Source organism: the organism of the source record quoted next, unplaced genomic scaffold (assembly GCF_019419815.1).
Source record: "Pyrus x bretschneideri cultivar Hongxiangsu unplaced genomic scaffold, Pyrus_bretschneideri_v1 Contig40, whole genome shotgun sequence".
Taxonomy (NCBI): Eukaryota; Viridiplantae; Streptophyta; class Magnoliopsida; order Rosales; family Rosaceae; genus Pyrus; species Pyrus x bretschneideri.
This window is the reverse complement of record NW_025999724.1, coordinates 105,624-131,112: the sequence shown is the minus strand read 5'-3', so window position 1 is coordinate 131,112 and position 25,489 is coordinate 105,624. Positions and strand designations below refer to the sequence as shown.

Below are 25,489 nucleotides of genomic sequence, written 5' to 3'. Positions count from 1 at the left end.
CGTACCGTTGAGTTATACTTAGATGCATTTGGCATAGGGTGAATTCAAGCTCGTACTTCTTGTAGTATATATTATCAGAATCTAGAACGAGTATCAGATTCGCATGTCAAGATTTCGTAATTTGTATCTTATCGATTTCATTTTTAAAAGGAAAACTTGTATGTTCTAGAGCAAACCCATTTGGTCTTGACTCCTGCAAGGTATTTTTTATCTATGAAATATCAGAGCATCAGGATTAGATTCAAAGGATAGGGGAAACCCATAAGGGTATTTTGTTCTAGAGCAAACCCATTCGGTCTTTTTTTATGTTCCTTTGCCTTGTAGTTTATTACTTCCGCAGTTGAAACTAGAACTAGATACAAAACTAATAGTGTGCATTTCCTAGATTTTATCCCGAACAGGACGGTGAAAGCTGAAACAGAGTTTTTATGCCAAAACAAATTCATTTGTATAGACTTAATTGTTGTGATTAATTGTGGGTCATGTGTTGACGACAACAATTGAAGACCATGTGTTTGTTTTCGGTTTTGGCGTGGAAGTCTTCGTTCAAGGATTGCACGCTATAGACTACGTACAGCAAAGAGTTTGAATTTGGCGTGTGAACTAAAGACCAATTGATCTTAGTTGTTGGTGTCAGTTTAATGGGTTCCTGGTGCATGCATTTAACTAGATGCAATATTTGTGCATTTGGTAAGCATCCGAAGGGGAACACAGAGGAGAGAAAATCACAGAGAAAAGAGTGGCATCTTGGGGTTGGGTGAGCTCTTGTGAAATACTGTGAGATGGTGTACAAGGGTTTCGTTTTGATTTATGTTGATTTAACTCAAGTGTATCATGTACTTGTTACTATTCTCTTAGTGAAGAGCAATATCTCTTTAGGGACGTAGACAGGATTTTGCCGAAACTTGTAAATTTTCGGTGTCTTTATTTCTTGTTTATTTTATTATGTTCAACTATGGTTTGTATTCTAGTGATGTTGTAATTTGAAATCTCGGTTCCGCATAGACAAAGGCACAACATGATAAAAACTAATAATCCTTCAATCAATAGTATCATTGGTCTAGTCAATGCAGAGAAAATGAATACATTTCTATACTATGAATATGGACCCACATATCAAAGAAAGAGTGCACATTATGCACATTATCACTAGTCTAGGTTGATAATGTACGTGACAATATAACACGTCAATCTATCTAAATAAAGGTTATTTCCCGACAAATCCATGTCCCACCAGTATGCGAATTGCCATGAGAAAGAGGGCGAAGAAAACTAAGGATTATGAAAGATGTCAAGATCCATCTTAGCTCTACGATTTACCTCTATTTCTCTGCCCCACTATTTATTTAATCATGTATGTTGTTTTCGTTTGATTTATTCAATCTAATGGCTAGACATAGACCCTATATTTATGATTTACCTCACGATAGTTGTTACTAGATAATGTGCTCACGCTTTGTTGCGTAGATTGAATGTATTAGTCACAACATGCAAGAATAATTTGCACATAAATATGTACTAAAAAGGAGGTAAGAACGGAATTACACCCTCAAATGCACCAATACAGATAACACACATTCATGCCCTTCACATAAACTGCAGGCCAAGATGCGAAAAAAACATATGCAATTCCTTGAAGGAAAATTTCTAGGCCTTTGTTATATTATGTATTAAAAGAGAACCAACTCTATCCCCAAACACTAAATTTGTTCACTTGAGTCAGAGTCTATTGTAAAACTCAAGCTTACTGTCCAAAATCAGAAACAATTTGTACCATTTACATGCATGTGCAAGATATGCCTTACACTGGAAAAACGTCTAAACTCATAATACAAATTTGTAATCACGGACAGATTTTGTTTTGCATTTTTATAATCAAGTGGCAAGCAAAATTACAAACTTGCAGCAACCAAACACAGAACATTTTGCATGGAAGCTAACAGTAGAGGTCTGTGAAGCAAACAGCGGCATGAGGTGAAGCCTCTTGAACAAATTAGAGGTAGTTTAGCCTCTGTCCTCCTCCTCAGTCAAAAAAATTACAAAAACATAGTAGCATCACTAAAAAATGCATGATGAAATGGATACATAGTTTTCATGCAGAGAGAGAGAGAGGTACTTTAAATCTTTTTATAGAATATGAGACAACTATAAAGAGATATCTAGCATTATATCTTAGGTACACGTATAATACACAAATTTTATCTAGTTCTAGAGCAAACCCATTCGGTCTTGACTCCCATAAGGTCTTTTTTATGTTCCTTTGCCTTGTAGTTTATTACTTCCGCGGTTGAAATTAGAACTAGATACAAAATTAATAGTGTGCGTTTCGTAGATTTTATCCCGAACAGGACGGTGAAAGCTGAAAGAGAGTTTTTATGCCAAAACAAATTCATTTGTATAGACTTAATTGTTGTGATTAATTATGGGTCATGTGTTGACGACAACAATTGAAGACCATGTGTTTGTTTTCGGTTGTGGCGTGGAAAGTCTTCGTTCAAGGATTGCACGCTATAGACTACGTACAGCAAAGAGTTTGAATTTGGCGTGTGAATTAAAGACCAATTGGTCTTAGTTGTTGGTGTCAGTTTAATGGGTTGCTGGTGTATGCATTTAACTAGATGCAGTATTTGTGCATTTGGTAAGCATCCGAAGGGGAACGCAGAGGAGAGGAAATCAGAGAGAAAAGAGTGGCATCTTGGGGTTGGGTAAGCTCTTGTGAAATACTGTGAGATGGTGTACAAGGGTTTCAGTTTTGATTTATGTTGATTTAACTCAAGTGTATCTTGTACTTGTTATTATTCTTACAGTGAAGAGCAATATATTTCTGGGGACATAGGCAGGATTTTGCCGAAATTCTTAAATTTTTTGGTGTCTTTATTTCTTGTTTATTTTATTATATTCAACTATGGTTTGTATTCTAGTGATGTTGTAATTTGAAATCTCGGTTCCGCATAGACAAGGGCACAACATGATAAAAACTAATAATCCTTCAACCAATAGCATCATAGGTCTAGTCAACGCAGAGAAAATGAATACATTTCTATACTATGAATATGGACCCACATATCAAAGAAAGAGTGCACATTATCACTAGACCTGGTCTAGGTTGACAATGTACGTGACAATATAACACGTTAATCTATTTAAATAAAGACTATTTCCCGACAAATCCATGCCCCACTGATATGCGAATTTTGCCATGAGAAAGAAGGCGAAGAAAAATAAGGATTATGATAGATGTCAGGATCCATCTTAGCTTTACGATTTACCTCTATTTCTCTGCCCCACTATTTGTTTAATCATGAATGTTATTTTCGTTTGATTTATTCAATCTAATTGCTAGAAATAGAGAGTAAATCACCTCCCTATATTTATGATTTACCTCATAAAGTTCTTACTAGAAAATGTGTCCGCGCTTCGCTGCGAGGATTGAATGTATTAGTCGCAACATGCAAGAATAATTTGCACAGAAAGATGCGCTAAAAAGGCAGTAAGAATGGAATCACACCCTCAAATGCACCTATGTCGATAACACACATTAATGCCCTTTACATAAACTGCAGGCCAAGATGCGAAAAAAACATATGCATATTCCTTGAAGAAAAAATTTCTAGGCCTTTGTTATATTATGTATTAAAGAGAACCAACTCTATCCCCAAACACTAAATTTGTTCATTTGAGTCAGAGTCCTCTTGCAAGTATTGTAAAACTCAAAAGCTTACTGTCCAAAACCAAAAACAATCTGTACCATTTACATGCATGTGCAAGATATGCCTTACACTGGAAAAACGTCTAAACTCATAATACAAATTTGTAATCATGGACAGATTTTGTTTTGCATTTTTATAATCAAGTAGCAAGCAAAATTACAAATGCACCAATGTAGATAACACACATTAATGCCCTTCACATAAACTGTAGGCCAAGATGCGAAAAAAAAAACATATGCATATTCCTTGAAAGAAAATTTCTAGGCCTTTGTTATATTATGTTTTAAAGAGAACCAACTCTATCCTCAAAACACTAAATTTGTTCACTCGAGTCAGAGTCCTCTTGCAAGTATTGTAAAACTCAAAAGCTTACTGTCCAAAACCAGAAACAATGCATGTGCAAGATATGCCTTACACTGGAAAAATGTCTAAACTCTTAATACAAATTTGTAATCACGGACGGATTTTGCTTTGCATTTTTATACTCAAGTAGCAAGCAAAATTACAAACTTGCAGCAACCAAACACAGAACATTTTGCATGGAAGCTATAACAGTAGAGGTCTGTGAAGCAAACAGCGGCATGAGGTGAAGCCTCTTGAACAAATTGGAGGTAGTTTAGCCTTTGTCCTCCTCCTCAATCAAAAAAATTGCAAAAACATAGTAGCTTCACTAAAAAATGCATGATGAAATGGATACATAGTTTTCATGCAGAGAGAGAGTACTTTTAAATCTTTTTATAGAATATGAGACAACTATAAAAAGATATCTAGCATTATATCTTAGGTACATGTATAATATACCAATTTGATGTGCGCCTAAGTAAATCTTTTAGGATTGTCAATTGGCCAAAATATATTGGACAATAATCAAAAGAAAGCACTTTTAGTTGGTTAACTATTATAAACTATTGAAATTAGAATGAAACTATGTAGTTTCAAAATTGGAGAAGACCACTTGCGAAGAAAACTATAATATAAATGTGAATTGCAAATATAAATCCAATTTTCAAACAAAATTCACCAATATAAATCTGAAATTTGAATTGTCTACGTTTTCTATTAAAACCCAGCGTTTATCCTTTAGCCATCATACGTCTCAAACAATACCGTTTCATCAATAATTCTAAAACCATTCATACTCATACCAATCAACTCTATTAAGCTCAAACCAATTCGGTCTAATACGTAACAAAAAAGTTGTACTTCATATTTACGATACCATGTCTCCTTTCCATGTCCCTTGGTGAAGTCAATATCGTCCCACCAACTGACCATTATTGTGCAATAGTTAAAATCTACCCCACGCGATCTTGCCACTGGAGGAGCAGTTTCTGCCATCGTAAAAAGCATTGCGTCCTCTCGCTCCATCCTTTACCAAATTGTTGCCACTGACGCTCTCTCCAAACATTGTCCTTACAAGTGTAAATTAGACCAGTACAATGATACACAAAGAAAGACATGAAAGAAGTGGGAGAACACTTATCATCGAAGAAATTATGCGATAATCAACCATAGAACGCATTTGTGACTTAAAGAAGAAGGGTCAGTTTGTTGATGGTGTAAGGACAGTCTGCTTCAGGAAGCGCTAGAATTAGTGGAAGAAATTGAAAGGAGAGGCTTTACTGTTGATTTAATTACTGTATCGTCACTTGTGATTGGGCTGTATAAAGGTCGGTGGGATTGGACGGACAAGCTCATGAAGCACATTAGAGATGGTAACCTAGTGCGGAGTGTTCTTAAATGGAAGGTTGATATGGAGGCTTCACTGAAAAATCCGCAGAGAAATAGAAAGGATTATACACCATTGTTCCCAAGTTAAGGTGACTTGAGCGAGATTATGAGTTTAATAAAGTCTGCTGTATCAACAATGGATGCAGACCTAGATTCAGAGGCTGCCAGGGCTAAAGAAGATGATAAGAATTTGTCCACCGATGAGGATCAGTGGTCATCATCTCCACATATGGATGAATTGGCTCATCAACTTAAGGCTGCCGATCACTCCTCGCAGCTGTTTTCATTGTCCAGGGGGCTAAGAGTTCAAGCGAAAGGGGAAAGCACTTTTGATATTGACATGGTTAATACTTTTTTGTCCTTATTCTTGGCCAAGGGAAAGCTGAGCATAGCATGCAAATTTTTTGAGATTTTCAGTGACCTTGGTGAAAACCCCGTGAGTTATTCCATGATGAGTTCGTTTGTCAAGAAGGGCTACTTCAATGAGGCACGGGGTGTACTCAATGAAATGGGAGAAAAGGTTTGCCCCACAGACGTAGCTACATACAATGTGATAATTCAAGGCTTGGGGAAGATGGGTAGAGCGGATCTGGCGAGTTCTGTCCTAGATAAGCTAATTAAGCAGGGTGGTTATCTTGACGTGGTTATGTACAACACCTTGATTAATGCACTAGGGAAGGCTAGCAGGATTGATGAAGTAAACAAGCTCTTTGAGCAGATGAAGAGTAGTGGAATAAATCCTGATGTTGTCACTTTTAATACACTTATTGACGTTCATAGCAAAGCAGGTCCGCTAAAAGATGCATATAAGTTTTTGAAAATGATGCTCAATGCAGGCTGCACCCCGAACCATGTTACTGACACGACTTTAGATTTTCTGGGCAAGGAGATTGAGAAAATGAGGTACCAGAAGGCATCCATGGTGCGCAATAAGGATGACTGACCTTGATAAGAATTTGTACACTTCAATTCAACTGTAGTTCAACCTGCTATGGCTTTCAGCTCATAAATGTTAAATGAAAATTTGAAGGCCAAAAGTGTAGTCGTGTGTTGAGGTGCCTTTTCGACCTATAATCATGTCATGCTCAGCTTCGGTCATTTCTCAGGGTAATTCGAATTGCTAGAGGTGAAACTCCAGGTCAGTACCTACTAAACGGTTAGAATGTAATGTTACTAGAATATTTGTTTTTCTTCCAAAACTCAGAAATATATAATTGAGCTTTGTTAAGCTAGAAGGTAGATTATTTGATTCTGGTAGTGATTTATGCAAAAATTTGAATGATAATGTTACTACTGCGTATTAGTTTTCTTCTTTTATGTTAATGCATCCTGCTTTCACTATTTCCATTAAGAAGAGCGTGCCTTGGATTCTTGCTTCGTTTCCTTCTCAGTTTTCTAACCCAACCCAAGTACAACTACAACGCTTCTTATCTGTAGCCTTGTCGTAAACTATCTAAATAACTAGAAGTCTCTCAAGAAAATGAGTTATAGCTAAGAATCCTTAAAAGATGTTTCTTGCCTCATTCTTTCTTTCGATTCTACCTTTTATTAAAAAAAAAAAAAAAAAAAAAAAAAAGGGAAAAGAAAAGAAAAGGGAAACATGAAGAAAAGGCAGACATATTTTCAACTGAAATTGTGAGAACTTTCCGTATAATAGCAGAACTACGTAGCAGACTGGAAACTTAAATGCGTACACAAAAACTGCAAACTTCGTTTGATACTATTTTCCAGCAGATTCGGCTTTTCTCCTAATCTTACCTAACCTTTAAATCTCAACCATTTATGTACATCCTATGGTTACTTCATAGGAGTTTATAATTTTTTTTCCTCTTAAAAGCAATTATTTGGGGTGACAAACTCTGAAATTAAGAAAGGAACAGAGGTAAAATGGGGCATAGTGCAGCCATTGGAACTCTAAACGATGATACTATTAGGTTCTCCATACGATACTTAGGTTTCTTCAATGCCGATTCATTCTGTTTTTGCTTATGCTCGGAACATGGAAAAATTGTAGTAATTGGAATCCAGAAGCAAAACGAATTTGGCATATGGTGAATTCAAGCTCGTACTTCTTGCAGTATATGTTATCAGAATCTGGAACGCATATCAGATTCTCATGTAAGATTTTGATAATTTTGTCTCTTATTGATTTCTTTTTAGAAAAGAAAACTTGTTATGTTCTAGAGCAAACCCATTTGGTCTTCACTCCTGCAAGGTCTTAGCTATAAAATATCAGAGCATCAGGATTTGACCACAGTGATCAAGAGCTATTGGATTTTATTTTACCAATGTTGGCTTGATCTTAGTATAAGAATAGGTAAAGATTAGGATAGAGTAGATATGGAGAGAAGGCAGATTCGTTTTTCACCACGCGTTGTGCTGGATGATTACAGACAATAGCAAAGTTTCCAACTTTTGTGGTTCACTTGAAAAATGACAATTGATAGACAAGTACTGTTTTGTTGAAATAGAATGGACAAGTACTGTTTTGTGGATGATTACAAACAAATTCATTTGAATAGAATGAATAGACAAGTACTGTTTTGTTGAAATACTATCAATTTGGACCACATATCAATGAAAGAGTGCATACTTGACATATAACATGTCAGACCACTAATATGGAATATTGTGCCGTGAGAAAGTGGGCGAAGAAAAATGTTAGGATAATGATAGATGTGAGATCCATCTTAGCTCTACACTAGTCAACTCTTTTAGTCTAGGAATTCGATTAATGCTTTCTTAGCCAGTAGTCTATATTTATTTAGGCACTCTTTTTAGCCTCACACACATCCTGTTTTTGTTTGATTTATTAAATTTAATGGCTATAAATAAAGGGTGAATCGCCTTCCTATTTACGTCACAAGAATTCTTATAAATTTTAAGCTGCTAGACTACCGCAGCATACCCAAACCAAAGTTTCACACAAAACCGATACCATGGGGAGTTACAAGTTCATTTCACCACTTCTCTTCTTCTCATATTTGTGCATGCATGCCTTTGTTCTTAACTCATGTCTTCGTTTGGCCCTCGCCGGATCAAACGAGACAGATAAACTGGCCTTGCTTGAATTCAAGGCTTGTATAACCAGAGACCCCTTTGGAGTCATGACTTCATGGAACGAAACCATCCACTTTTGCCAATGGCACGGCGTTACCTGCGGTCACCGCCACAAGAGGGTCACAACGTTGATGCTGAGGTCCTTGAAGCTTGGAGGCTCTATATCGCCTCATGTTGGAAATTTGAGTTTCCTCAGAGTGTTTAATCTCATAAACAACAGCTTCAGTCATGAAATCCCTCCAGAAATTGGCAGTCTGCGCAGGCTGCAACTTTTGGGATTGCAAAATAATTCATTGAGTGGGGAAATTCCCACTAATTTATCAGGTTGCTCTGAACTCAACCACATATATATTGGCGGCAATTTGTTAGAAGGTAGTATCCCTAAGGAGCTTGGCACCTTGTCAAAGCTAAAAAAATTCAATATTGACGACAACCACCATACAGGAAGTATCCCTTACACTTTTAGCAACATATCATCTCTTGAAGCGTTTAGAGCAAGTTTTAATAATTTAGGTGGCATTATTCCAGATATCTTTGGTCGACTGACCAATTTTAGTTTTCTTGTATTGGAAGGAAATGACTTGTCCGGTACGATCCCTCCCTCAGTTTTCAATCACTCTTCTCTTGACACCTTTGCTGTGGGATATAATTACAACCTCCAAGGCACGGTGCCTTCAAACTTAGGCAATTCTTGTCCAAGTCTCCGAACTTATGCCATCGATGATAACAAATTTAGTGGAACGATACCTGTTTCAATATCTAACGCATCAAATCTGTTTGAGCTAGCATTACTCCATAACCAACTGCGCGGAGAAGTCCCCTCTTTGAAAAACTTACACAATCTTGGGCGGTTTACTCTTGGTGATAACCATCTTGGAAGTGGGGGAACTGGTGATGATTTGAGCTTTCTTTGCGATCTGAGTAATGCCACCGGTTTACAATACTTGGAATTTCAATCAAACAACTTTGGGGGTACGTTGCCTCGATGCTTAGCCAACCTGTCTTCTTCACTTTTATCCTTCTACGTAGCCTATAATAGTATATTTGGTAGTATCCCGAATGCGATGGAAAATCTGCAAAACCTGGAAAGCATATGGCTGTCTGGCAACCAGTTTTCAGGTCTCATCCCCCCTGAAATAGGAAGGCTTCCCAATTTATACGAAGTAGCTATGGAAATCAACTCTCTCTGTGGGAATGTTCCATCATCTTTCGGAAACTTAAGTCGATTAACTGATCTGCATCTCGAGGATAACAACCTTCAGGGCAACATCCCTTCAACTTTATCTCGGTGTCCCAATTTGTTGGAGTTAACTCTTGGCAGTAACAATTTCACTGGTATCATATCCCCAGAATTAATTCGTCCGTCTTCTTCATATGTTTATTTGGATTTATCTCGAAATCATTTGACTGGCTTTCTTCCCATGGAAGTCGGACAATTGATAAATCTAGAGGCGCTTGATGTTTCTGGAAACCTGTTGTCTGGTGAAATTCCTCCAAGTCTTGGAAGTTGTAAAACCCTACAGTATCTTAACTTGCAAGAAAACTTCTTCCAAGGGACAATTCCATCAGATTTGAGCTCACTAAGAGGTATTGAAACCTTATCTCTCGCTCGCAACAACTTGTCAGGGACAATTCCGAAATTCTTGGAGAATTTTACATTTCTGCAATCCTTGAATCTGTCTTATAACAATTTAGAGGGAGCAGTACCTATCGAAGGAGTGTTTCGGAATGCAACTGCCACATCAGTCCAAGGGAATACAAAGCTCTGTGGGGGCATACCAGAGTTTCAATTGCCAAAATGCAAATTTCGACATTCCAGCAAAAGAGGGTTGAGCCTAACCTTGAAACTGGTAATCTCTCTCCTTTGTGGGCTTTCTGGAGCCTTTTTTTCATTTGCCGTTGTGTACCTTTGTTGCTTCCGGAGTAAAAAAAAGGCGGATCCTTCGAGTGATTCTGAAAAACTTCCTAAGGTGTCTTACCAAAGTCTTCTTAAAGCTACTGATGGATTCTCTTCTGCCAATTTGATTGGTATGGGAAGTTTTGGGTCAGTTTATAAAGGATTACTTGATCAAGGTGAGACAACAATTGCTATCAAGGTACTCAACCTCAATCGACACGGAGCTTCCAAAAGTTTCATTGCTGAGTGTGAGGCTTTGAAAAATATTAGACACCGTAACCTTGTGAAGGTACTTTCTGCATGCTCCGGATTTGACTTTCGTGGTTCTGATTTCAAGGCCTTAATTTACGAGTTCATGGTGAATGGGAGCTTAGAGGAATGGTTGCATCCAGCTCAGACAAGTATTGATACGAATCAGAGGCCAAGGAGCTTAACTTTTTCGCAGAGGTTGAACATTGCGATAGATGTTGCAATGGCATTGGATTATCTCCATCATCACTGTCACGTGCCCATAGTTCATTGTGACCTCAAACCCAACAATGTTCTTCTCGACAATGATATGATTGGACATGTAGGTGACTTTGGGTTGGCGAGATTCCTTCCAAGAACTCTTGAAGATGGTTTTGGTAATCAGTCAAGCTCCATCGTTGTTAAAGGAACAATCGGTTATACTCCGCCAGGTAAAACGTACTCACTTTCTTTTCACTTTTTTTCAGTATTCATCTATAATTTAGATTTTTTTTTACGTATTAAAATAAAAACATTTGCACAAATGTAGAGTATGGTATGGGGCATGAAGTGTGGCGACAAGGTGACGTGTATAGTTACGGCATCCTCCTGCTGGAAATGTTTACGGGAAAAAGGCCAACCGGCAACATGTTTCAAGGATCTTCAAATCTTCACAACTTTGTCAAGGCAGCACTGCCTGAGCAGGTGTTAGATATTGTGGATCCGGTTCTTATTCAAGAAAAAGGAGAAGGGGAGATGAGTGCAAACCAGCGTCTAACTAAGGCTAGCACATCAATTCGCATGAAATTTGAAGAGAGCTTGATTTCAATCTTAGGAGTTGGTGTTGCATGCTCCGTAGACATGCCTGGGGAAAGGTCGGACATCACTGATGCTATGGCTGAGATGTGTCGGATCAGAAACCAACTTCGAGCAGATAAAATGTTGGATTAGAATAAGCATACTGTTAAGTATTAGCATGTACGTAATAATCTTGTTTCCTTTTGTGAAAATGGAAGTTCTAAGATTTGCGTGATCAATAAAAACATTATAGTTGATAACTTCACTCCACTTTATTACTTCGTATTGAGTTATACTTAGATGCATTTGGCGTAAGGTGAATTTAAGCTCGTACTTCTTGCTACATGTGTTATCAGAATCTGGAACGAGTATCGGATTTGCATGTCAAGATTTTGTAATTTGTATCTTATTAATTTCTTCTTTAAAAGGAGAACTTGTATGTTCTAGAGCAAACCCATTTGGTCTTGACTCCTGCAAGGTCTTTTTATCTATGAAATATCCGAGTATCAGGATTAGATTCAAAGGATAGGGGAAAGCCATGATTTAGAAGGCTTACTTTATGTTCCATAGTTGAAACTAGAATAGATACAAAACTAATAGTGTGTGTATCGTAGATTTTATCCCGAACAGGACAGTGAAAGCTGAAAGAGAGTTTTTATGCGGAAACAAATTCATTTGTATAGACTTAATTGCTGTGATTACTTATGGGTCATGTGTTGACAACAATTGAAGACCATGTATTTGCTTTGTGGCGTGGAAGTCTTCATTCAAGAGAAGGCATGATGACTGCCACAAGCAAAGTTGGTAGCAGGTCTTGACTTTGGGTTGCATGCAATTGTGGATGCTTTATCTTCTATGCATTTAATGGAAAATGGAGAAAAGGATTGCACGCTGTAGGCTAGGTACAGCAAAGGGTTTGAATTTGGCGTGTGAACTAAAGACCGATTGATCATAGTTGTTGGCGTCAGTTTAATGGGTTGCTGATGTATGCCTGTAACTTGATGCAATATTTGTGCATTTGGTAAGCATCCGGCGGTGACCACAAAGGAGAGAAAATCAGAGAGAAAAGAGTGGTATCTCTTAGGTAGGATGACCTCTTGGGAAATACTATGAGAGGGTGTACAAAGGTTTCGGGTTTGGGTTATATTGATTTAACTCAAGTGTATCTTGCACTTATTATTATTCTTATTGTGACGAGCAATCTCTTCAGGAAGGCGGGGATGCATGCATGATTTTCCCAAACCTCGTAAATTTGTTGTTGTCTTTATTTCTTGTTTATTTTATTATGTTTAATCATGGTTTGTTTTCTGATGAGGTTGTAAATTGAATCTTGGTTCCACTTAGCCAAAAGCACAACATAAATAAAAACTAATAATCCTTCAACCAATAGTATCATAGGTCAAGTCAATGCAGAGAAAATGATTACTTTTCTATACTATCAGAAAGAGTGTATGCTATTATCGGTCTAGTTTGACAACGTATATGACAATATAACACGTTATACTATTTAAATAAAGACGATTTCCCAACAAATCCATGCCCCACTAGTACGCAAATTCTGCCGTGAGAAAGATGGCGAAGAAAACTTTTAGGATTATGGTAGACGTTGGGATCCATCTTAGGTCTACGCTAGCCAACTCTCTTGGTCTAGGAATTACATTAATGCTTTCGTTGTCAGTAGTCTATATATTTTGCAATTTCTGTAACCTCACACATTCCTATTTCAAATTTTCCCTTTATTTTTAATCATGTATATTATTTTCGTTTGATTTATTCAATCTAATGGCTAAAAATAAAGAGTGAATCATCTCCCTATATTTACGATATACCTCACAATAGTCTTTAATCATGTATATTGTTTTCGTTTGAATGACAATGTTACTACTGCCTAATAGTTTTCTTCTTTTATGTTAATGCATCCTGCTTTCATTATTGCCATTAAGAGAAGAGCCTGTCTGAATTCTCGCTTTCGTTTATCTTCCCAGTTTTCTAACCCAACCCAACTAAAATTACAATGCTTCTTGTCTATAGCCTTGTCATATAACTTCGGGCAGAGATGTGTCGGATCAGAAACAAACTTCGAGCAGATAAAATTTTGGATTGGAATAAGCATACTGCTAAGTATTGGCATGTACGTAATAATCTAGTTTCCTTATGTGGAAGTCAAAGTTCTCATATTTGCTTGATAAATAAACAGTATAGTTGATAACTTTTATGACAGGCTTCAATCCATTTACTACTTCATACCGTTGAGTTATACTTACATGCATTTCCATGATGAGATTTTTTTTGCATGGAGGGCTACTTCAATGAGGTTTTCCCCACAGACATAGCTACATACATTGTGATAACTCAGTTTGGGGAAGATGGGAAGACCAGATTTAGCAACTTCTGTCCCGGGTAGGCTAATGAAGTCACTGATGAGGTCACTAATGCGGTCGGGTGATTATTGAAGTAAGTTGAGATTCCATCATAAAATCAATTAGCAACATAGTAAATTACCCAAATTCTTATAAGCACATGCACCCTTGATTAATGCGACAGGGAAGGTAGCCGGATTAATGGACGAAGAGTGGCATAGAAAATATTTTCCAAAAGCACTAGCTCGTTAATAGTTAACTTAAAAAGCAACCCGTGCAGGAAATTTTCCAACACTAAGAGAATTATTGGAGTTTATTTTTTCTTCCACTAATGAAAGTTGGAATTAGATACAAAACTATTTAGCAAGATAATATCAAAGTTACTATTTTGCAACGTACAAAATTAGTGTAATGTTTTGTAGGCTTGGCATACTGGATCAAACATTTAAGTGCGCACAATCACTGTTTTAGTTTGACAACATGACAACAAAATATGCTAAACTATCTAAAAATGATGATTTACTTACAAAACCGAACTTTTTTTTTTCTTGAGTGTTTGAGAAAATAAAAGGCTCCAAACTCTTTTTCTATATAAAACTTGCCTTAGCACATGTAAGAATGGGGAAAGACTTGGCTGTCACCAGAGTTAAGACGCAAGAATCTGCGGAGAAAAGAGTGCGAAGAAAACTAGTGGGATTATGATAGATGTTGATATCCATCTTAGCTCCACACTAGCCAATCTTCTTAGTCAAGGAATTCCACTAATGCTTTCCTAGTCAGTTTTTTATATTTGTTTAGAAAAATGATAAATACACATCATTTTTAGCCTCTCACACACTAATATTTAATTATGTTTATTATTTTTGTTTTATTTATGTAGTCTTATGGTTAGAAATAAAGAGTGTGGAAATCACCAACCTCCATTGACCTCAAGATGCATGCTTATAAATTGGGTTATTCTCAAGATGCTAGACAACCACAGCTTACCCAAACTAAAGTTTCACACGAAACAGATACCATGGGACTTTACAAGTTCACTTCATCGCTTCTCTTCTTCTCATATTTGTGCATGCATGCCTTTGTTCTTAACTCATGTCTTAGTTTGGCCCTCGCTGGATCAAATGAGACAGATAAATTGGCATTGCTTGAATTCAAGGCTAGGATAACTACAGATCCTTTTGGAGTCATGAGTTCGTGGAACGAAACAATCCACTTTTGCCAATGGCACGGTGTTACCTGTGGTCACCGCCACAAGAGGATCACAATGTTGATTCTGAGGTCCTTGAAGCTTGGAGGCTCCATACCGCCACATGTTGGAAATTTGAGTTTCCTCAGAGTGTTTAATCTCGAAAACAACAACTTTAGCCATGGACTCCCTCCAGAAATTGGCCGTCTGCGAAGGTTGCAACTTTTGGGATTACGGAATAATTCACTGAGTGGGGAAATTCCCGCTAATTTATCAGGTTGCTCTAAACTCAACTACATACATATTGGCAGCAATTTGTTAGAAGGTAGTATCCCTAAGGAGCTTGGCACCTTGTCAAAGCTAATAAAATTCAAAATTGAATACAACCACCATTCAGGAAGTATCCCTTACTCTTTTAGCAACATATCATCCCTTGAAGCGTTTGGTGCAGCTTTTAATAGTTTAAGTGGCAGTATTCCAGATATCTTTGGTCGACTGACCAATTTTTATTTTCTGGGATTGGATGAAAATGACTTGTCTGGTACGATCCCTCCCTCAATTTTCAATGTCTCTTCTCTTGAAACCTTTGCTGTGGGATCTAATAACCTCCAAGGCACTTTTCCTTCAAACTTGGGCAATTCCTGTCCAAGACTCCAATTTTTTGCCATCGAGGATAACCAGTTTAGTGGAACTATACATGTTTCAATATCTAATGCCTCAAATCTGATTACCCTACAAATAGGCGAAAACCAACTGCATGGAGAAGTCCCCTCTTTGAAAAACTTACACAAGCTTGGGCGGTTTATTAGTAATTTGAACGATCTTGGAAGTGGGGGAACTGGTGATGATTTGACCTTTCTTTGCGATTTGACCAATGCCACTGGTTTACAATACTTGCAAATTGATTCAAACAACTTTGGGGGTATGTTGCCTCAATGCTTAGCCAACCTGTCTTCTTCACTTCTATTTTTCACTGCAGACGATAATAGTATGTTTGGTACTATCCCAAATGCGATGGAAAATCTGCATAACCTGGAAGCCATATCGCTGTCTGACAACCAGTTTTCAGGTCTCATCCCCCCTGCAATAGGAAGGCTTTCCAAATTATATGAAGTATTTATGCGAAACAACTTGCTCTCTGGGAATGTTCCATCATCTTTTGGAAATTTAAGTCAATTAACTCATCTGCATCTAGACCATAACAACCTCCAGGGCACCATCCCTTCAACTTTAGCTGAGTGCCCCCATTTGATGAACTTAACTCTTGGTGGTAATAATTTCACTGGTATCATATCATCCGAACTAATTCGCTCGTCTTCTTCATATGTTCATTTGGATTTATCTCGAAATCATTTAACTGGCTTTCTTCCCACGGAAGTCGGACAATTGATAAATCTAGAGCATTTTGATGTTTCTAGAAACCTGTTGTCTGGTGAAATTCCGCCAAGTCTTGGAAGTTGTAAAACCATACAGTATCTTGACTTGCAAGAAAACTTCTTCCAAGGGACAATTCCATCAGGTTTGAGCTCACTAAGAGGTATTGAAACCTTATCTCTTGCTCGCAACAACTTGTCAGGGACAATTCCGAAATTCTTAGAGAATTTTACATTTCTGCAATCCTTGAATCTGTCTTATAACAATTTAGAGGGAGCAGTACCTATCGAAGGAGTTTTTCGGAATGCAAATGCCACATCAGTCCAAGGGAATACAAAGCTCTGTGGGGGCATACCGGAGTTTCAATTGCCAAAATGCGAATTTCGACATTCCAGCAAAAGGGGATTGAGCCTAACCTTGAAACTGGTAATATCTCTCCTTTGTGGGCTTTCTGGAGCCTTGTTTTCATTTGCCATTTTGTACCTTTGTTGCTTCCGGGGTAAAAAAAAGGAGGATCCTTCGAGTGATTCTGAAAAATTTCCTAAGGTGTCTTACCAAAGTCTTCTTAAAGCTACTGATGGATTCTCTTCTGCCAATTTGATTGGTATGGGAAGTTTTGGGTCAGTTTATAAAGGATTACTTGATCAAGGTGAAACAACAATTGCTATCAAGGTACTCAACCTCGCTCGACACGGAGCTTCCAAAAGTTTCATTGCTGAGTGTGATGCTCTGAAAAATATTAGACACCGTAATCTTGTGAAGGTACTTTCTGCATGCTCCGGATTCGACTATCGTGGTTCTGATTTCAAGGCCTTAATTTACGAGTTCATGGTGAATGGGAGCTTAGAGGAATGGTTGCATCCAGCTCAGACAAGTATTGATACGAATCAGAGACCAAGGAGCTTAACTTTTTCACAGAGGTTGAACATTGCGATAGATGTTGCAATGGCATTGGATTATCTCCATCATCAGTGTCACGTGCCAATAGTTCATTGTGACCTCAAACCCAGTAATGTTCTTCTCGACGATGATATGATTGGACATGTAGGTGATTTTGGGTTGGCAAGATTCCTTCCAAGAACTCTTGAAGATGGTTTTGGTAATCAGTCAAGCTCCATCGGAGTTAAGGGAACAATCGGTTATACTCCTCCAGGTAAAACTTACTCACTTTCTTTTCACTTTTTCAGTATTCATTTACAATTTAAATTTTTTTTACGTATTAAAGTAAAAAAATTTGCACAAATGTAGAGTACGGTATGGGGCATGAAGTGTGGCCACAAGGTGACGTGTACAGTTACGGCATCCTCCTGCTGGTAATGTTTACGGGGAAAAGGCCAACCGGTGACATGTTTCAAGGATCTTCAAATCTTCACAACTTTGTCAAGGCAGCTCTGCCTGAGCAGGTGTTAGATATTGTGGATCCGGTTCTTATTCAAGAAAAAGGGGAAGGGGAGATGAGTGCAAACCAGCGTCTAACTGAGGCTAGCACAAGGATTCGCATGAAATTTGAAGAGAGCTTGATTTCAATCTTAGGAGTTGGTGTTGCATGCTCCGCAGACATGCCTGGGGAAAGGTCGGACATCACTGATGCTATGGCTGAGATGTGTCGGATCAGAAACAAACTTCGAGCAGATAAAATGTTGGATTAGAATAAGCATATTGTTAAGCAATTAGCATGTACGTAATAATCTTGTTTCCTTATGTGGAAGTCGAAGTTCTCAGATTTACTTGATCAATAAAAGCAGTATAGTTGATAACGTGTCTGTCAGACTTCAATTAATTTACTACTTCATACTGTTGAGTTATAGTTAGCTTTAAGATTTCAATGTGTTTTCTATTCTTCTCCCGTAGGAGGCAACTCACATATATACACATTAGTCCTTGTACCAAAAGCAATATTAAAGATATTAAATAGAGTTATACCTAAACTAGGAAATACAATCACATTCCTATTCTTTTAATGTTGACTCATGTCAACACTCCTCCTCAAGTTGGTGCATAAATATCTCCTAGACCCAACTTGTCAAGTGAGTCCTGAAATCTTCTAGTAGAAACCGCATGAGTTAGAATAGCTGCCAATTGTTCTTCTGTCTTCACGAACGGAATGTCAACCAACTTAACATCCAACTTTTCTTTGATGAAATGTCTACCCACCTCAACATGCTTGGTCTTATCATGTTGCATCAGATTGTTAGTTATCTCCTGTGTTGCTTGATTATCACAGTATAACAACATAGACCCTTTTGGTTTAAACCCTATTTCAATGAGTAGAATTTGAAACCATAGAAACTCACAAACGCCATGTGTCATTCCTCTGTACTTAGCCTCGGCCATAGACCTTGCCACCACATTTTGCTTCTTACTTCTCCAGGTCACAAGATTACTAGCTACAAACATAAAGTATCCCGGCATAGACTGCTGATCAGTGATATTTCCAACCCAATCTACATCGGTTTACCCATTCACTTTCATAAGTGTAAGAACCCGTCCCGGGATTTACGTAAGAAAATAGGTATTTTTATTTTTTTCACTAAGTTTGGGGGATACCTTCTTTTTTAAAATTGTTTTTGATCCTTAATTGGTGAGCCCAGGGGACCCACCCCCTGTTTTTGTCCCCCGGTTCCCTTTCTTTTTTTTTCTTTTCTGAAAAGTCTTCTCCTCTCTTCTCTCTTCTCTCTTTCTTCCTCCGTGCTCTCTCTTTCCCCCTCCTCTCGGTGCTCTTTTCTCCGAGCAGAACACACACACACACCCCCATGCCCACGCCTATAACTCTTTTCTAACCCTGTGGTTGTGTTTTGGACGTTAAACCACGAAGAAACCACCTCGGGAGACATTTCTCAGTTTTCCGGCGAGCACCGCCCCTTTCGAGGAGATTTCCGGCCAAACCACGGCGAGTTGGCCGGCGTGCAAGGTATCAATCTCTTCGTCTCGATGAGTACTACAACTTTCCTTTTTGTTTCACCCAATTTCATTGAGTATTGAAGAAGTTATGCTCATTTGAATCTTACCCAGTTTCCGGCGACCTCAGTGACTTTCGAGGTGTTTTCCAGCCAAACCACGGCGAGTTAGACGTCGTGTGAGGTACCATTCTCTTCGTCTCTTCGAGAGCTACGATTTTCATTTTTGAATCACTTGATTTCGTCAAGTATTAACAAAGTTATGGACGTTCGAAGTTTGTCTAGATTCCGGCCGAATTCCGGCCTTCTTCCCCGACGTGAAACGCAGCCCAAGAAAACACCCAGGCCTTCGGGCCATCTCCCACACCCACGGGCTTAGAGCCTGTTTGGTTTCTGGCCCAATACCCTCACCCTTTCTATTTTTATTTTTAGTTTTGTTTCTTTTAAAAACCCAAAAAGGCCTTAGGGCCTTGGTTGGAGCCCAAACCCATTTTTCCCCTTTTTAATTAGGCCTTAGGGCCTGTTAGCCCAAAACCCATCACCCTTTCTGTTGTGGGCCTTTGGGCCGTATGGGTTCAAGCCCAACCCAACCCACTTAAAAACCTAACCCAATTATCCTAACCCAAACCCTTTAGGCCCAACCCGGATCCAACCCAAGTCCAAACCCAATACCCAAACCCAATTCACCTAAAACCTAAACCCATTTACCCTAACCCAAACCCTAAAGCCCAAACCCGTGACCCTGACCCGTTGACCCTGACCCTGACCCGTTGACCCTGACCCGGACCCTGACCCGTTGACCCGGTCAACGATCAGCGTTGACTTTGACCGGTCAACGGTCAGCGTTGACTTTGACCTCGGGTTGACTTTTTGGGTTTTCGTGCGGGACCCCTCCTAGGCTAATTTCGATGTCCTGAACCCGTTTCCGATGTCCGTTTTCCCAAATTCAATCGTTTAAGTAGAGTTTGACTAAATGTACCGTTTATGTGCTTAGGGGCGTTTAGCTGTGACGTTTCCTTCTTCGCTAGATGGTGTGGCTTTTCGACGGCGAAGTATTGTGAGTGGACCCCTTCTAAAAATGCATATTTTGATAGTAGAAATGCATACATGAAAAGCATGATTTGATGATTATGTTTTATGAAACGTTTTACGAGATAACATGCTTACTGAGGCTAGTTTGATTATTACTATTTTTCCTATAACCCATGTTCTTATAGAATATCTGATGGATGACGATATGATATTTAGAACATGTTTAGAACACCTCTTTATAGTATAGATGATGGATGACTTTATACTATGAAGTTGATTTTCAATATATGTATGTTCACTGGTTTTGTACTTACCTAGTGGTCCTTTCCGCTACGGGACGTAGGGATAGATCCGGTCCGTCCCGGGCGACGGTTTGGTGTTGGCATAGGGCCTGGAGTGTGTTTTCCTCTGACTGTCTGCTCAGAGACGGGGAGCCGGCACGGGGCCTGAAGTGTATTTTCCTCTGACTGTGTGCTCAGAGACGGGGAGCCGGCATGGGGCCTGAAGAGTTATATCGGACATTCACTAGTGTTTATTATTTATGCGAATTATGATTTGAGATATTGCACGACATGCTAGGTTTCGGAAAACCTATGTTTATCATCATATATAAGTGTTTTCATAAAATCTGGGGGTTAGTATGTTGATAACTGTTTTATTATATATATATCAACTTGGTCCACTCATGTTTGTTTTGCACCCCCTTCAGGACTTAGAATCGAGGCATACAATCCCGACGTCCAGGCACTTTCGCATCTGCATCGTCGAGCCCTCTCGGTGTAGGACCCACTCCTTCGTTTCATTCAATTTTATATTATTTTCTTTTAGTGTTCTAGATTAGTGGTGTGCTCTGAACACGGTCCTTATTTGCATATTCATTATTCTTTTATATTTATAAACCTTATTTATCCCTTGTTTTCAGCATTTGCACTCAATAAATGGCTTTCGTCACCCTCGGGTGTCGGCCAGCACGTGCCTATCCTGGTATTCGGGGAATATCGGGGTCTGGGCGTGTCAATAAGCCCATGCTTTCTGTACGTCAATCCTTTTCTTGGAGCTCCCTTTAAGTAACTCAGAATCCGCATTTCTGCTACCATGTGATCCTCACTAGGAGCATGCATAAACTGGCTCACCACACTTACTGCGTAAGCAATATTTGGCCTTGTGAGCGATAAATAAATCAACCGCCCTACCAACCTTTGATACCTTTCCCTATTCGTTGGGACTTGATCCTGATAAATTGCCAGATGATGATTCTGCAAAATAGGTGTATCCATTGGTTTACACTCTAGCATACCAGTTTCAGACAAAAGATCCAATATATACTTTCGCAGAGATAAATATATTCCTTCTTGAGATCTAGCCACTTCAATTCCCAGGAAGTATTTAAGTTCCCCAAGATCTTTCATCTCAAACTCAGAATACAAGTTCCTTTGTAAACGTTCGATTTCCATTGTATCATCACCTGTGCAATCCTTTTCGTGACAATCCTTGTGTAGACATCGAAATTTCGGTGAAACAAATGTTCACCAACGTATTAAAGTTTTGACGTGTCAGGGCATACATGGCATACGCCACGTGTCGTACAAATTGTACACATGGCATGTGACTCAACAAAATAGGAAGAAATACCCTTGGATGATTAAACAAGTTTTTCTTCTCAATTTGGGCAATGACAAGGTAAGTACATTTCAATCCATTACGGATCAAAGCAAGTTTTTCTCATTTGGGCAATGACAAAGCAAACACATTTCAAGTTTAAAATTGTATTAAGTGGGAAATTAGGCCATAAATAAGACCACTTCAATTTCAATATTGCATTAAGTGGAAAATTAGGCCATTTGTTAGACCACTTCAATTTCAATATTGCATTAAGTGGGAAAATTAGGTAATAGTGCTTGGGTGGGAAAATTTTGTGGTGGTAATTCACTCTCAAAGCCTATAAATAGGCTTCTCCATCAAGAGAAATAGAACACACCAAAACCTTGAAGCCTTAAAGTTCTAAAGCTCTCAAGAAAATCCCGAAGGATCAAGAAAGCACTCTTCATTCTTCGTCAAATCCTCCTTCAAGATCAAGCCCCAACGGCCCTTGAAGAAAGTGTTCATTGTTCATCATCCGTTCATCCTAAGATCAAGCCCCAACGGCCCTTTGGATCAACAACATCAACAAACAGACACACACCAAAACCTTGAAGCCTTAAAGTTCTAAAGCTCTCAAGAAAATCCTGAAGGATCAAGAAAGCACTCTTCGTTCTTCGTCAAATCCTCCTTTAAGATCAAGCCCCAACGGCCCTTGAAGAACTTTCACCAACTCAAGATCAAGCCCCGACGGCCCTTGAAGAAAGTGTTCATCATTCATCATCCGTTCATCCTAAGATCAAGCTCCAACGGCCCTTTGGATCAACAACATCAACAAATCCACACATCCAACCGTTCTTCAAGATCAAGCCCAAAAGCTCTTGAAGATCCGCTCATCCATCAACCTTCAAGATCAAGCCCAAAAGCCCTTGAAGAAGTCCACACAACCATTATTCAAGATCAAGCCCAAAAGCCCCCTTGAAGAAAACCAACTGTTCATTCAAGATCAAGCCTCGACGGCCCTTGAAGAAAACCAACCGTTCTTCAAGATCAAGCCCAAAAGCCCTTGAAGATCCGCTCATCCATCAACCTTCAAGATCAAGCCCCGAAGGCCCTTGAAGAAACTTCCATCAACCTTCAAGATCAAAGCCACGAAGGCCCTTGAAGAAACTTACAACTGTTCATCCAAGATCAAGCCTCGACGACCCTTGGATCAACAAATCTACATCTTACGGAGATAGAATCAGAGGATCAAAATAAAAAGAGATCGTAACCCCAAAATCAATTAAACAAAAAATATTATTTTGTACACGTATTCTTGTCTCTTGTTTCAGGAATCTTTCGTGTTCACACCTTGCGCTTGATGAACAAAGTATGGTCTGAGTTTCCCTGTCAATACCCATATTTCTTCATCGTCCGGGTGAACTGCCCAAACCACGCTCTGGGTGACTGATTAAGGCCATACAGTGCATTCTACATATTTTCCCACTAGAGTTCGCAGTGCCATAACCTGGTGGAATATCCATGTACACTTATTCTTCTAAATCTCCATGCAGAAAAGCATTTTTAACATCAAACTGTCTCAAAGGCCAGTCAAACTTAGCAATAAGAGACAATAAAACTCTAATGGTATTCATTTTTGTAACAGGAGCAAACGTCTCCTGATAATCTTCCCCAAATGTTTGGGTAAACCGGCAACTAACCTCGCCTTTCCATCTGCCTTATGCTTAATAGTGAACACCCACTTGTATTCCATTGATTTCTTTCCTTTAGGGAGTGAAACCACACTCCATGTATTATTCTTCTGTAATGCTTCCATTTCAACTTGCATTGCCTCTGTCCATTTCGGATCCTTCAAGGCTTCTTCCACTTTGGTAGGTATTTTGATGGTTTCCATCTGCTGAACCAATGCACAATATTTTGGTGAGTGTCGTTGAGTGGAGACGTAGTTTGCAATGGGGTACCGCACCTTTCCTTTTGGAAAGTACATGTCTAGTGGTTTTCTTCAATTTTGTTGAGAAGGTAACACATAAGATGGTTTAATAATGTTCGAGTTTAGAGCTCAACCCACTATCACTCTTTTACGTACCATTGAAGCATTAACCGGTGTAGTTTAGCTCCATTGAATTTTTTTGTTAGTAAGATATGGATCAGAACCCTTGACATGTTTTGGTCCTAACTCATCATTGTACCCTTCCACACTGTTGGGATTAACTTCATTTACAAAGAACGAATATCATTCATATTCACGTATTTACTAGCAATGAAATGAATTAAATGGTACGTAAATATAAATAAACATCTCTTCAGGATTATTTTGGGTGAAATGTAAGGAGAGGCCCAAAAAACAATCTGGGCCTGGCTGACAACAAGAAAAGGAGTGTCCAACCAAGTGCAAGCCCAGCTCCAAGAAAAGCCTCTCAAACAGTTAGGCCTGGTTTGGTATTGCTGTACTTTGAAAAAAAAAACTGATGTTGCTGTGTTGTGAGAATAAGCAGCTGTGAAATAAAGCAGCAGAGTATTTGATAAACTTTTTTTTTCTAAAAGTGCTTTTGAAAAAAAAAAAAAAGCAATATTATAATGTTTAGTAAACTTTTATATAAAACAGATGTGAAAAAAAAAATCAATTTTTCAAAGTTGTGTTTTGGAGCTTCTTGTTTTTATCTTTTTTTCATCCAAAACTAAAAAAAAGTTGAATCTTAGTGTTAACCAAACACAAAAATAGCTCACAACTTTTTTGATACCAGTTTTTTTCAGAATCTACAAAGCAGACATTAATCTAATCTAGTTTCTGCATCTTCTCTCAGTTGATAACTTGATATGTATGCTTTTGGAAATGTAATGCGCCACTTTCCTGGTCAAAGACCACCGCCACCACGGCGCTTCCCAGCTGGTCCTGGTGGCCACCATCACCATCCAAGACCCTCTCAACCTTCGGCACCCGCAGCCTCCCGGACCCCCACACCCTCCCGCTCTCCGAGGCCCTCCTCTTCCAAATCCTCCGCGCCCAGTCCCTCCACCCCTAAAAAAAGGTCAACTTCTTCAAATGGTGCTCTCTCACGCATAACATCAAACACTCGGCGCGCACCTACTCCCACATCCTCCGCACCGCCTACCGCCCCGGATTCCTTCACGAGGTCCCTCAATTGCTTCACTCCATGAAGGAGGACGGCGTCGTGGTCAATTCCCAGACTTTCAAAGCCCTGCTCGACGCGTTTATCCGGTTCGGTAAGTTCAATTACGCGCTTGAAATTTTGGATATTATGGAAGATGTTGGTGCTGGGTTGAACACCGATATGTATAAGTGTATAACTGGCTTCTTGTTGCTCTGGTTAGGAAAAACCAGGTGGGTTTGGCCATGGCCATTTTGCTTAAGCTTCTGGAGGGAGGGGATTCTTCCCAGGTGCCGAATTCGATTGCCTGCAATGAGTTGCTGGTTGCTCTTAGAAAATCTGACATGAGGGTTGAGTTTAAGCAAGTTTTTGATAAGCTTAGAGAGAGTGAGGGGTTTGAGATGGATAATTGGGGGTATAATATTTGCATTCATGCATTTGGGTGTTGGGGTGATTTGGGTACTAGTCTGAGTCTGTTCAGAGAGATGAAAGACTCTAACTTGGATTGCGTCGGCCCGGATTTGT

General features: G+C 39.0%; 3 protein-coding genes and 1 long non-coding RNA gene across 4 annotated transcripts; all 4 read left to right on the top strand.

Annotated features, from left to right (window-relative positions):
• The first annotated feature begins 4,367 nt into the window (after positions 1-4,367).
• Positions 4,368-6,750, top strand: LOC108866149 (pentatricopeptide repeat-containing protein At4g01570-like). The gene has a single exon (XM_018644304.2). It carries the CDS (start codon positions 5,548-5,550, stop codon positions 6,382-6,384), a length of 837 nt encoding a protein of 278 aa, XP_018499820.1. The 5' UTR covers positions 4,368-5,547; the 3' UTR covers positions 6,385-6,750.
• A 1,388-nt stretch (positions 6,751-8,138) lies between these two features.
• On the top strand, positions 8,139-11,694 carry LOC103934452 (probable LRR receptor-like serine/threonine-protein kinase At3g47570). The gene is made up of 2 exons (XM_009344201.3): positions 8,139-11,078; positions 11,177-11,694. Exons 1-2 carry the CDS (start codon positions 8,381-8,383, stop codon positions 11,575-11,577), a joined length of 3,099 nt encoding a protein of 1,032 aa, XP_009342476.1. The 5' UTR covers positions 8,139-8,380; the 3' UTR covers positions 11,578-11,694.
• Positions 11,695-14,600: 2,906 nt separating this feature from the next.
• On the top strand, positions 14,601-18,103 carry LOC103934456 (probable LRR receptor-like serine/threonine-protein kinase At3g47570). Its single transcript, XM_009344205.2, has 2 exons — positions 14,601-17,497; positions 17,593-18,103. The coding sequence occupies exons 1-2, from the start codon at positions 14,719-14,721 to the stop codon at positions 17,991-17,993; spliced, it is 3,180 nt and encodes a 1,059-aa protein (XP_009342480.2). The 5' UTR covers positions 14,601-14,718; the 3' UTR covers positions 17,994-18,103.
• Positions 18,104-20,252: 2,149 nt separating this feature from the next.
• Positions 20,253-21,164, top strand: LOC125469154. The gene is made up of 2 exons (XR_007251517.1): positions 20,253-20,298; positions 20,983-21,164. It is a non-coding gene; the product is annotated as an uncharacterized LOC125469154 (long non-coding RNA).
• The last annotated feature ends 4,325 nt before the right edge of the window (positions 21,165-25,489 follow it).